The sequence below is a fragment of the Megascapheus bottae genome, chromosome 5, assembly GCF_031878675.1.
Source record: "Megascapheus bottae isolate mThoBot1 chromosome 5, mThoBot2.hap1, whole genome shotgun sequence".
Taxonomy (NCBI): Eukaryota; Metazoa; Chordata; class Mammalia; order Rodentia; family Geomyidae; genus Megascapheus; species Megascapheus bottae.
In genome coordinates, this window is record NC_143513.1 from 14897138 (window position 1) to 14910479 (window position 13342).

A 13342-nucleotide genomic window follows, 5' to 3' on the forward strand; every position below is an offset into this window, starting at 1 on the left:
GTAAATACACAACTTTAGGTTCCAGATAAGCATTGTAAATTTAAAACTTTTAATGAAAATATTTTATTGACAGAGGTACTGAATTAAGCAACCCCTTATTAAGGCTAGGGATATATCAGGTTTTCTTTCTTTCTTGCTTTCTTTCTTTCTCTTTTTAAGTTGTATCTACTAATACTAGTTGGAATTTCTTGAACTTTTATACTGTACCAGGCAGGTTCTATAGAAAAAAAAAAAAGCACTGGACGTATTTTTTATATCCAGTTACAGGTGAGGAACTGAGGGTAATAAAGATCAAGCAATACAGTAAAAATAAATGAACTGGGATTTATTTGGACAAATGCTTATTGAAATTCAGGACTTGATCATGGAAATAATTTCAATTTTCTTTTACAAGCATGTATTCATAATTTAAAAAATTTATTATCTAACAAATCTCCAAGTCCTGACACAGGTCACAATTATGGGCCATATTTCCTACTTACGTCCTCATCTTCTTTCCTCCTCTTTCTTTCCTCCTCTTCCTTTCTTTCCTTTTCTTCTTTCCTTCCTTCCTTCCTTCCTTCCTTCCTTCCTTCCTTCCTTCCTTCCTTCCTTCCTTCCTTCCTTCCTTCCTCCTCTTCCTCCTCTTCCTCCTCCTCCTTCTTCTGCTTCTTCTTTGTCTCAAAAGATTTTAATTGTTATGATAAAGGTGACATAAAGAGGGGTTACAATGACAGAAATAGGTTCCATTTACTCCTAAGCTCTTTTTTCCGCCTTTCATTTGCTTCTACTTCATTCTTTCAATTCTTTCATTCTTTTCCTTCCTTCCCTCTTTCTTTCAAGCAATGCCAGGTGCTTACTTTTGAAATCTCATTCAAAATGGTGCCACGTCATCCGCCCAGGCCAAGAATCGAGAGGTGCTGTCACAGTCCTCGCTCCTCTCCGCGGAGGCCCGCCCCCTGCTGCTCACCTGCTCCCGGGGAAACTGACCCCAGCTCAGGCCCGGGGCTTCGCGTCCGCTCGCACCCGCCCCACCCCCGGAGCTCAGCACCACCCCGCCCCTCCCGGATCCCCGCTCGCCCAGCGCAATTATTTGCATATTTCTACCTTTGTTCCCCGGCAGCAACCAATCAGCTCGCGGAGAGAGGCGGGTGGCTGGGCGGGGCCGGCGGCAGGGCTGGAGCTGCGGCGGCCGCAGGTTCCCGAGCGAGCCGCGCCGCGCACTGCAGGCCCACCCTCCCAGCCAGCCAGCCCCCCCTCCACCCCGGCCCCGACTCCAGGCCTGCCCCCGGCGCCGCCGCCGCTCCGGCCTCCCCCAGCCCGGCCCTGAAGGACTGGTCTCATCCGACTCCGCCGGATCGAATTTACCCAGTCGCCGGCAACCAGTCGCCAAGATGGTTTGCGGGGGCTTCGCGTGCTCCAAGAACTGCCTGTGTGCGCTCAACCTGCTGTACACGGTGAGGCTCCCGAGAGCCCGGGGCTTCTCGCCTGGGGCGGGGGTGGGGGTGGAGGCGAAGGCTTTGCACCTGCTCGGACGCCCCGCTGCCTTGCTTCTGCCCACGGCCACACTGGGGCGCCTCACCCGCGCCCCCTTCTCGTCTTCCCACGCCCTGCGCGCCCCCCCCCTCGCACCCGGCCGCGCCAGCGGGTCCCCCCCACCCCCTCCAGGGCCGAGCGTCCGGGCCTGTCGCAGCCTCTTCCTTTCCTTCTTTGTGAAGCTGCCTGGTCTGGTCTCTGCCTCGGTGCTCCGCTCCACCCCGCCCCCTCACCCACCGTCTGGGTGCCCCCCCCACCCTCCCATTTAATCAGATCTTCCCATTTTTCCATCCCCATCCCTTCTGCCGCTCCAATCCCATCTGGAGCGGATTTGGAGGCGGGATCGCCGCCCGGGGTTTGAGCATAGTTCTTTTTCTTTTTCTTCTTCTTTCCAGCCTAGCGAGCTCTGAAATGGACGAGGCAGCAGTCTCTGGCTTGGGGTGCTTCGCGGATAAGCCCCACGAGCTGTTGCCATTTGAATGGAGGCCACCGAGTTAGGTTCCCTGAACACCCGCAGCTTCCCAAGTTTTGTTGAATGCTTACGTAAAGGGATGGGATTTTTGTGTCTTTGTGGATGGGATTGCCAGTTTTACTCAGAGGATGCTTTCCCCATGCTTTTCTCCCCCCTCCTTCGTCTCCCCCCCCCCACCCCGCTGTCAAGATCCCAGCTCCATTTTATGCCAAGCCTCCACCCAAGTCCTCCTCCCCCCCCCTCGCTAACCAGCTTTGACCTCTTAGTTTTAGATTCTTTGTGGGGCTTTTTTTTTTTTTTCTCTCTTAATTTGAGGCACAGTTCCGGGCAGGAGGAAGAAGAATGTGTTTATTGAATGCTTACGACAACCCCAGGTTTTCCATATGCGACATTCTGGTAATCAGAGGGTTGTCTAAATGTAATACAGAAGATAATACACACACACACACACACACACACACACACACACACACACACACACACACACACACACACACACACACACACACACACACACACACACACACGGTTTTTAGTAAGTTTTGCAGCTGGTGGGCATGAGGGGAACCTATGCTGTGAAATCCAGATCTTTGTACAGGCTGCTCCCACTGAGAAGAAACTTCCTCTTCCGTCATCATCCCCCCATCCTGCTATTGCTCCCTTCTATAAATATATCTGGTGTTTTGCAGCCCCCTCGCCCCAAAAATAAACAACAAAACAAAACAAACCCAGTTCCAGTTCCCTTGCATTAGCAAAGAGTAGAAAGAGCTAGGTCATCTACACAAGCTTAGGTTACAGGCTTGGAATGGCCAGGATGAGAGGATGCCTTGAGGTCACCAACACAGGGAGACAGATAGTGGCTCATTAGTGTGTGTGTATATGTGAGAGAGGGGTTGTTTGGGGGGGAGGGAAGAAAAGCAGGATAGAAAGGCATGCTTTTCTGGCCAGTGAGGAAGAATGTTGTCAGCAGGGCTGCTAATGATAGAACACTTGGTACAGATTCTTGTAGTTGCAGATGGGTGTCAAGTTGCAGATCAAAATTCACCTGCGTTCCCTTTAGTATGCTTACTTATCTCATTGTTTATTAAGTAAACACTGATCAAATATTTTAATAGTGCAGATGATCTGCTTGGGGCTTTATATTTTCTTGATTTTGTTTTTTTGTCCTAATTTCTGTGTGTGTGTGTTTTAAAATTTCATTCTGCCTCTTTCAATGATTTAGTCATCTATCCACTAGACACTTAATCTTATAGTGTCTGCTTACACACAATAGAGTGTCTGCTTTGCATAATTACTTGGCCAAAGAGTCTGTATAGACCAATGTACGATATGTACAAATTTTTTTAAAAGCAAGTTATTTTCAAACTAAGTGCTATTGCTTTCAGGATACTATTATTTCCAGTTGTATTTATAATATTTCACAAAATGAAGGCAAAAGAAGGTTGCTTTCAAATGTACACATTGAGATTATTTAATGTCTGTTCTAAATTATTGTTCTTCAATGATTTTAATAGCTCTGCAGTAAAAATGTAACTAATTGGAAATTCATGGGATTACAAAAATAGCTCTTTAAAATAATAGGAGTTTTCAGCAAAGGGGCATTTATTAAAATAAATGAGTGCCTGTTTCTTTGTACACATTGTACATAGGCTAAATAAGTAGTTCAGCAGTTTAAATAAAAGAGGTGAATAACAGGCAAAAGTTAGGCTAGACATTAGCCTAATTAAAAAAAAAAATATGTTTGTTGTCATGGGGCTTGCACTCAGGGCCTGAGCACTGTCCTTGAGCTTCTTTTGCTCAAGTCTAGTCCTTTACCACTTTGAGTTACTGCTCCACTTGAAGTTTCCTGGTGGTTAATTGTAGATAAGGGTCTCACAAACTTTCCTGCCAGGGTTGGCTTTGAACTATGATCCTTAGATCTCAGCCTCCTGAGTAGGTAGGATTACAGGCATGAGCCACACCAGTGGAGGTAAGAGTGTCACAGACTTTTCTTTTGGACCTGACTTTTAACTGCAATTCTCCTATCTCAGCCTTCTGAATAGCTAGGATTACTGTTCCAGGCTCCTCCTGGTGGTTGGCTTTTTTCCACATTTTAATCATGAAAAGAACAGTGTGTTGGGGGGCCAGGAGTTTGGCCTAGTGATAGGGTACTTGCCTACCATGCAGGAAGACCCAGGTTCAAGTCCTCGGTACCACATATATAGAAAAAAAGCCGGAAGTGGTGTTCTGACTCAAGTGGTAAAGCTTCAGCCTTAAGAAAGCCCAAGAACAGTGCTCAGGCCCTGAGTTTAAGGCCCAAGACTCGCAAAAAAAAAAAAAAATCACAAAAAAGAGCAGTGTGTGTGTGTATGTGTGTATGTGTGTTGGGGTTGAAGAACAAAATTACTTTGTAGATTCTGTTTTTCTCTGTCAGTGCCTCTGAAGCATGCTCAGAGTTAAGATTGAGGCCATCTCTGAAAGTGACAGGACATGAGCTACACCTGGGAGTTAGAGTGTAGAGACCTTTCCACCTCATCACTGTTGTGCTACAGTATTTTCTCACAGGAGCTTAGGACTTCACCAGCCAACCCCTGTACATTCTCAGATGGTTGAGGAGTTTGAGATTAGGGCTATATTCAGGAATAATCCAGAAAGCAGGATGCTAGAACAAGTTAAAAGACACCTTTCCATAAGTGTTTTGGAAGTTTGGTGACTAAACTGAGATAATGGTTGGTTTTCATTACTTTTTTTTTGTCAGTAGTGAGCCTCGAACTCAAGGCCTAGGTGCTATCTCTGTGCTCTTTGCTCAAGTCTAGTGCTGTACCACTTTGAACCACAGTGCCACTTCTGCTTTTCTGATGATTAGAGATAAGAGTCTCACAGACTTTTCTTGTAAGGGCTGGCTTGGAATCACAATCCTCAGATCTCAGCCTCCTGAATAGCCACTAACACCTGGCATAATGTTAATTAAGTTGTATAATACATGTATGTAATTTGTTAGGTATAGGAGAATAGAGGGAAACTACAGACTCTGTGTGTGTGTGTGTGTGTGTGTGTGTGTGTGTGTGTGTGTGTGTGTGTGTGTGTATACATGCTAGTACTTGGACTTGAGCTAAATGTTTGGGTTCTATGTCTTAGCTTTTTCCCTTAAGGCAGGCACTTTAGCAGTTGAGCCACATCTCCACTCCTGCCTTTTGGGTGATTAATTGGAGATAAGAATCTTACGGATTTTTCTGCCTAGATTAGCTTTAAACCATGATCCTCTGCTCTTAGCCTCTCGAGTAGCCAGGATTCCAAGTGTAAGTCAAGAGTGCCCAGTTTAAAAGCTACAATCTCTTGCTGAATCTTCCTGGTATTGTAATGGAGAGGATGACTTACTTTAGAGCTTCCTGTGTTTACAAATAGTAAATAAAGTCACATTAGTCTATCAATACTGGTTACATACCTATTGTGGACCCCTTTCTATTTTCAGTGTGGGAATACAACAGCAAACCAAACAGGGCTTGAAAGTCCCTTGCTTTCTATGAAGCCTATTTACCACCTTTTTTCCATGTGATCTCCAGAACTGAGGTCAATCAGTAAACATATGTCTATTGTATTCTATTTAGAGAACTATGAGAAACAGACTAAGGAAAATACTTGCACAATTAGAGAGGCTCTGATTGGAGAAATTAAGTGGTGAATTATATTGTAAGTGCCATTAAAATCTAAGACTGGGGAATATTTTTGTTGGTTATAAATCAACAAGGAATGATGGAATTTGGGGTATTTGGAATGAGTGGCAATGTTTAGATTATAATTATGAGTTAATGCTAGTTTTGGAAGTTTATTTTCAATAGAATATTAAAATGAATGCATACTTTAATACTATATTATATGAATGTTTAAGATTGAGAATATTTTCACAGGTAGAAGCTTTAAAATACATAGGGATTTATTGAGAAATTTAGGACATAAGAAATTTATATTAAAATTTGAAGCATGTTGAAGCTTAGAAAATGTTTTTCTAGTGTTGAAGCTTGAACCTAGGGCCTACTACAAATGCTCTACCACTGAATCATATCCCAATCCTACATTACATCGATCATATATTGTATTATATTGCTCATTACTACATTGAAGTTTTGTAGTATAGTTCCCTGCACTTAACCAGACAGATAGGTCTGATTGAGTAGATGACTTTGTTAAATAGACACAGAGTAAAAAATATTACCAGAAAAGTATTTTCTGTGTTGGGATATTAAGGAAATGTACTGCTAGAGTATTATGAATACATCCATCTATACATAGATAAAATATATGTGATCCTTAACTAAGAATGTAAGGGTAGAGAATTATTTGTCTTAGAATGAATGAGAGTATTTCCAGAAATTTTAGTTCTCTTTCTTTAGTGTTCATCTAAAATATGCTTTACACTTTTTTCCTTTCTGGGGTGTGTGTGTGTGTGTTTGTGTATTTTCCCTGTTGTAAGTTTGAGAAAAATCATCATGCAACATGAAAGTACATGTTTTTATTAATGAATATCATCTGGACCCATAGTTCTTTGTGCCTGTTATCATATCTACTTAGGAGATTGCAATCTGAGGATTGTAGTTTAAATTTTGTCCAAGTAGAAAAGTCTGAGACTCTTACCTCCAGTTAACCAGCAAAAAGATGGAAGTGGAGCTGTGACTCAAGTAATAATGTGCCAGCCTTGAGCAAAACTGGTAAACAAGAGCACAGTCTACACACACACACACACACACACACACACACACACACACACACTGACTTGCATTTTAAAATGAAATGGTGATGCGTTTTACAGTGCCCTGGTATGGTACCTCACAACTACACTCCCAGCTACTCAGGAGGTAGTGATCAGAATGTCATAAGAGCTCTTTTCTATCCAAGTAGTTTGCTCCCATCCTAATAATTGTAAAAATTGTTTTCCTAACAAGTTCCTGCTTTGGTCAGGTAGTTTGGCCCTTGTTAATTACATTTTAGTTACATACTTTTCCTGCTGCACTTCCTGTTAGAAGTTCCTTAAAGGTTAGTTACATACTGTTAATTAAACCACATCGTTTTGCAAACTGTAAACCAGAGCTCAGTGATGGGAGCACCCAATTAGGGGTAAGAAGGGAGTGTGCTTGCTTGCTAGAGTTTGACTGATGGCACATCCCTCTGCAGAAGTAAACTTTGCCTTGCCGAGTTCCTTTTCAGTTGGTATCCTTAGTCCTTTACCATGCTCCAAATCTCAAGCTGTTTTAACAAGAATGACAGTGCTTCCAGGCCATGTGGGGCAAAAATCTGGCAAGACCCTGTCTCAACAAATATACCATATAGTGCGTAGCCAGGTTTGTAGTTATAGCAGCAACAGGAGGCATAGCTAGAAGGATTATAATCCAAAGCTAGCCCTACCATGTCTTTTCCCATGTGAAAACAACAACAAATCCCCAAAGCAAAAAAGGGCTGAACCTGGACCATGGTTTAAATGATAAGAGTGTTGGTCTAGTATGTGCAAGACTGGTTTCAAACCCCAATACTAGCAAAATAAATAAATGCACTAGAATTTTCTGTTAAAAAAACCTTCATATAATTTGAGGAGAAAAATACCAGTGTTACAAAGAAAACTTAGTTCTTCCAATTCGATGCATATTTTATTTGTTCTTTTGTTTCTTTCTTTTATTTTAAAACTTTTTATTGTAAGTAACAGAGGGGTCACCAGATAGACGGAGAATTACTTCACACGCATTGATACCCCTTTTCATGTTTTTGTTCCCATTTCCTTCCCCCACCCCTCCCCTCATCTTGTTTTCCCCCTTCCCCTTCCTATTTCAAATAAACAAATAAACGTATGTATAATACACCAGATTACAAGGTAAGATATTGCTACAAGATGAGAATAAACAAGGAACAACAAAAGGGATGAGAAATAACATAGTACATTAAGAACAACATTCACTCATTATATAGCTCTTCTTTCCATATCCTGGAGGTCCTTAGTTTCTTTATTCATAAATGGGTGATATTTTCCATTCTTTCCTCCTGAGGTTGTGGTGAGGGGAATTGTGACTCTAGCTTCTTTGGATTTATTACAGAAACAAAATTAAGTTGCTGCAGCTTTGGGCAGAAAAAGCTGAATTACTTCCAACTTTTGAGTTATAAACCAGTCTTCTGTGTTGGAAAGGTTTTTAAGCAGTTAGGATTCTAACATAATAGAGATTATACAGTCAACAGGTTTCCAGAAGCAGAAGTCTTCTTTTAATAAAATACATCTTTCAGTTGTAAGGGGAAAAATGGCTGAGGTGTGATATACATTCAGATTTATAATTTTTAAATTTAGCGCTACATTTTAAAAAAATTTTCTTGCTTTTTGGTCTAGTCATTAGGATGCTAGAAAAACTATGATTTTGGAAATGTTGAGGCTCAAGGAACAGGGTGGTAGCCTTGAGTTGAAGAGGTCAAGGAGAAAACCTAGGCCCAGAGTCCAAGGCTTGATGACCACAACCACCAGCAACAACAAACAACAACAAAAAACCCACTATGATGTGTTTGTTCAGCCTGTGCCTTCTGTGTATGTGTGGTCGGTGTGGGGGGAGAACATGGGGCTTGAGCTGTAGCTTTTTTGGGCTTTTTCACTTAAGGCAAGCATCATATCATTTGATTCACAGCTCTGCTTGTGGCTTTTTTTTTTTTTTTTTTTTTTTTTTTGCCAGTCCTAGGCTTGAGCTCAGGGCCTGAGCACTGTCCTTAGACTTTCTCAAGGCTAGAGCTCTACCACTTGAGCCTCAGCACCACTTCCGGCTTTTTGCTATGTATGTGGTACCGAGGAATTGAACCCGGGTATTCGTGCATGCTAGGCAAGCACTCTACCACTAGGCCAAACTCCCGGCCTGCTTGTGGCTTTTTTGCTGTTTTTGTTTTGGAGGTACAGTCTTATGGACTTCACTGCTTATGCTTGTTTCAAACTGTGGTCCTAAGATGTCAGCCTTCTGAGTAAGATTACAGATGTGAAACACCTGTATCTGGTCCCTTACTCCATCTTTCCAATGTACTTTAATAAAACCTCTTGAGTTAGGAAAAAGTTTTTACCTTTAAATTTGCAGAGCACTGGTGGATGGATGCTTGTAATCCTAGCTACTCAGGCGTCTGAGATCATACTTCAAATCACACTTTGGCAGAAAAATCCAGGAAAACATCATCTCTACAACTAACCAGAAAAAGAAAAAAAAAAGCGGGGTTGAAAGTGTAACACAAGGGGCCAGGAGTTTGCCTAGTGGTAGAGTGCTTGCCTAGCACGCACAAAGTCCGGGGTTCGATTCCGTGGTACCACATACATAGAAAAAATCTGGAAGTGGTGCTGTGGCTCAAGTGCTAGAGCTCTGGCCTTGACAAAGTCTGAGGACAGTGCTCAGGCCCTGAGTTCAGTCTCCAGAACTGGCAAAAAAATATTATAGAAAGCTTAACACAAGTGGTAGAGTGCCACTTGACCCAACACACTAAGCAAGTGCTTGACCCTGACTTTCAAACCCAGAACTTCCTTCCCTGCCCCTGCCAAACAACAACAACAGCAGCAAGGGCAAACAATGGAGCAAATAAAATTTTAAAACACACACACACACACACACACATACACACATATACACACACATCTCCGGCTTCTTAGTTTTGTCTCAGTGGGATTCAGGGAGGTGTGAGGGCATGTGATACATGAAATTTGTTTTTTAACCTAAATTCTATAGTAGCTAATTCTAGCTTACAATGAGAGCTGGTATGATCAGATTTATTTTTATTCTGTCTTTGCTCTTGACCAACCCAGTTCTCTATATTAAAGATGGTCTTGGGCCTGTTTTTTTCTCTTGCTGGAGCACATACTTCTTGTTGGCAGAGGTCATGGCTTTCCCTATGGTTTATCCCTCTGCTGTGTAATTATATTATTTTCACTAACACAGAGCTTCTGTTCTCCAACTACTTCCTGAACTGAATTTGCAGACTTGGCTGTCCTCTTTTCTAGCTACTCTTCACAGGTAAAACCTGGGTAAGAAAAACTTGTCTAAAATGATTATTTTCTTTTAGCTCATGTCATCCAAGGTAAAGCCAAGACTAAGTGTTGAGAGTGGGTTAGCTCAGTGATCATGCATTTGCCTAGTATCTGAGACTTTGGGTTTGATTTCCAGCACTGTGACTCACACAGAAAGCAAAAGTTGCAGCCAGAACATGGCCATTTTTATGTATTAAATTTTAGTATTTTAGATTTCTGAGATATGAGTTTACTGAATAGCCCCAGACTTGACTCTTCCTGTTTTCATCTTCCAAGTACTGGTATTATAAGCATATACTACCATGGGGCGGCCTCTTCAATTAATTTTTTTTTTGTGGTGATGGGTTGCCTATGTGAGATAGATACAGTCACAGCAAGCAAACCCTACCACACAGCCAACTATCTTATAGCAAATAGAAGTTTGTGTTAGATTAAAAATTAAGTAGGAACTTGGCATTTACCCAACTGTCCAGAAACAAGGGCATACTAAGTCCACTAGCACAATGATGTTCATTGCAGCACTATTTACCATAGCAAAGATATGGAACCAACCCATATGTCCCTCAGTTGATGAGTGGATCAACAAGATGTGGTATTTATACACAATGGAATTATATGCTGCTGTCAGAAAGAACGACATCGCCCCATTTGTAAGGAAATGGAAAGACTTAAAAAAAATCATATTAAGTGAAGTAAGCCATACTCAAAGGAACATAGGCCCAATAGTCTCCCTCATTTGTCATAATCAGTAGAAACCTTGGGCTCTCCTAGCAGAGATTTACAATAGAACAAAATTTAGAGACATTAGGCCAAACAGTATGACCCTAAATGTAAGGACCTCCAGGATAAGGAAACAAAAGCCATAAAATGAGTGACTGTTGTCCTTAATGTACTATGTTATCTCTCATCTCTTTTGCTGTTCCTTGGTTATCTCATATAGTTACAAATTTTCACCGTGTTATCTGATATATTTTATATGTGCTTTATTGGTTATTTGAAATTGGATAGATAAGGGGGGAAATCAAGATAGGTGGGGGGAGGGTGGGAGGGAAATGGGGACCATGTCATGAGAAAGGGTATTAATGTCTGTGAAGTTATACACCTTCTATCTGGTGAATATAATGTAACCCTTCTATTAATCACAATAAAAATTATTTTAAAAAATTAAGTAGGAACTACAGTCACTGTAGAATGTATTGTGTCTTGGAATACTTTTTTGTTCCACTTGTGGATAGACTTCAACATGTCCTAGAGTCTGTCCCATCAGCAAATTTACACCTAGTGAGTTTGTGAAACTGTATTATAATTGTTCTCGACTGGGGTTCTTTATTTGTAGTCTAATAGAAGTATGGTATAAGATGAATCGAATGCATTGGCTTGCCTCTATTCCAGTCATACCATGAATTGAGTAACAATTGAGCAGCTTGGGAAAATCGTTCTGGAAGAGAGATTGGAAGGAGATAAAGGACAGGTTTCTCTGGGAAAGGTTTTGGGCTAGAGCAGTGGTCTTTGAAAAGAGCTTGTAGGAGAATTCCTCGTTCGTGTAAGGGACAAAGGGATGGAGTATGGCTGGGCTAGAACCAGCTAGCAAGTGTAGGAAAGGATGCTGATGAACCTGGGGAGCCCAGATTGCAAATGGCTTGGAGAGTTTATAAAGACTTGAGCTTTTATTCCACACAAAATGGGAATATTCTTGGTAATTTGAGGTCTTAAAGGTGGCACAGTCTGATTTCTGTGAGAATGGAGACCTAAGGCTATAAAGTAGGTATGAAGAAGTATAGAATATTAACCGTGAAAGTGAAATAGATAAATTCTGGGTCCCTTTTAAGGAAGGAGTCAGTTGAACTCCTGATAGGTTGAATTTTCATTCCACAGTCTTTACTGCTATAGCCTTATTGTTAATTACTTGGGTCACCAGCATGAGTCATCTGTGACATTTTTTTCTCTCACACATCATTACCAACATTCAGGGGAGAAGGCTACTGAGAGATGGCATCTGTCAGCATAGAGAATGTTATTTCTGCAGTTGTGACTGGATGCCTTCAGTACATAAATGACAGGAGCTACAGAAGGGGGTAGAGAGTTCATGACAGACATTTACTCAAACTCCAAGATACAAGGAAGATTTTCTGCAGATGGCTGAGAAAGGAGTAACTGTGATGGAAGAGGAAAACTTAGGAGAGTTTGGTGTCCTGGAAGCCAAATGTAAGTGTGTTAAGGAGATAAATTTGGATATGGGTGTCAAGTGCTGCTGATTCAGGGTGAGAACTGAGACTTTAACTCTTGAGTTTAGCTGCGAGAAAAATGATTGAAAATAGCAGGTAAACTAAGAGTCCACCAACAGTAAGGATCTTGTCTCAATTATTATTCTGTCCTGAGTTGCAGTCCTTAAATATGGCTAGTATTAGTTACTAAATGTAAGAGTCAGGGTATCGTTGTTATGTCCATATGTCCATTTATTTCTCAGAACTGCTCCACAAAAGGATCAATAAGGGGCCGGGAGTTTGGCCTAGTGGTTGGGTGCTTGCCTAGCATGCATGAAGACCCAGGTTCGATTCCTTGGTACCACATACATAGAAAAAGCCGGAAGTGGTGTTGAGGCTCAAATGGCAGAGCTCTAGCCTTGAGAAAGTCCAAGGACGGTGCTCAGGCTCTGAGCTCAAGCCCAGGACTGGCAAAAAAGAAAGAAAAAAGTTGGGAACAGAGTTCAGTTTTCCGGGGTCATTCCTCATTGATGCTGAAGCATGTAAAAGGAGCTGATGGAGTGCCTTTGTTTTCTTTACATGAGAAATGTAGTATGAGTTTTGGCATAATATAATATAATATAATATAATATAATCCTCCTTTATCTTAGAAATAATGGTTTTGAATTTTCTTAACTCCCATTGTTGTCATCTTTCCTTTTTGCTTTAATGCTTGAAAAACATGTCTTACATAATTTAATTACAGCACAGTTGAATTATGGCACTTAATCCAATTTTTTTAAGATGTCTTGAGTTTTTGTGTGTGTGTGTGTGTGTGTGTGCGCAAAGCAGTTACTTTGTTCTCAGTTACTTATTGCCCTAGAATTTTGACACGAAAACCTAATGTAGCTGGCTTCTTACCAGCTATTTAATGAAACAATGAAAATTTTTTTTATATGTTGCATAGATAGAATAATCTGGAACACCATTACACTGAGTGTTTTCCCTCACTGACTATCATATAGCTTCCAGAGTACCATGTTCTTAAAGTCTAGTGTGTAGTGTCAGTGAGATCTATATCAACTAAATTTTGAGCCTTCTTAAGTACTAGGCTCTTAGCCACATACTCGGAATTCAAGATCAACAGGTGCCTTGATTATGTAACACTTG

General features: G+C 41.4%; 1 protein-coding gene across 1 annotated transcript in view; it reads left to right on the forward strand.

The window, feature by feature from the left end:
- The first annotated feature begins 1209 nt into the window (after nt 1-1209).
- Nucleotides 1210-13342, forward strand: part of Tspan13 (tetraspanin 13) — a 40768-nt gene continuing 28635 nt past the window's right edge. Inside the window, exon 1 of the mRNA XM_090332725.1 lies at nt 1210-1436. Within this exon, the coding sequence (XP_090188851.1) occupies nt 1374-1436 (63 nt within the window). The 5' untranslated portion in view covers nt 1210-1373. The remainder of the gene's footprint in view (nt 1437-13342) is intronic.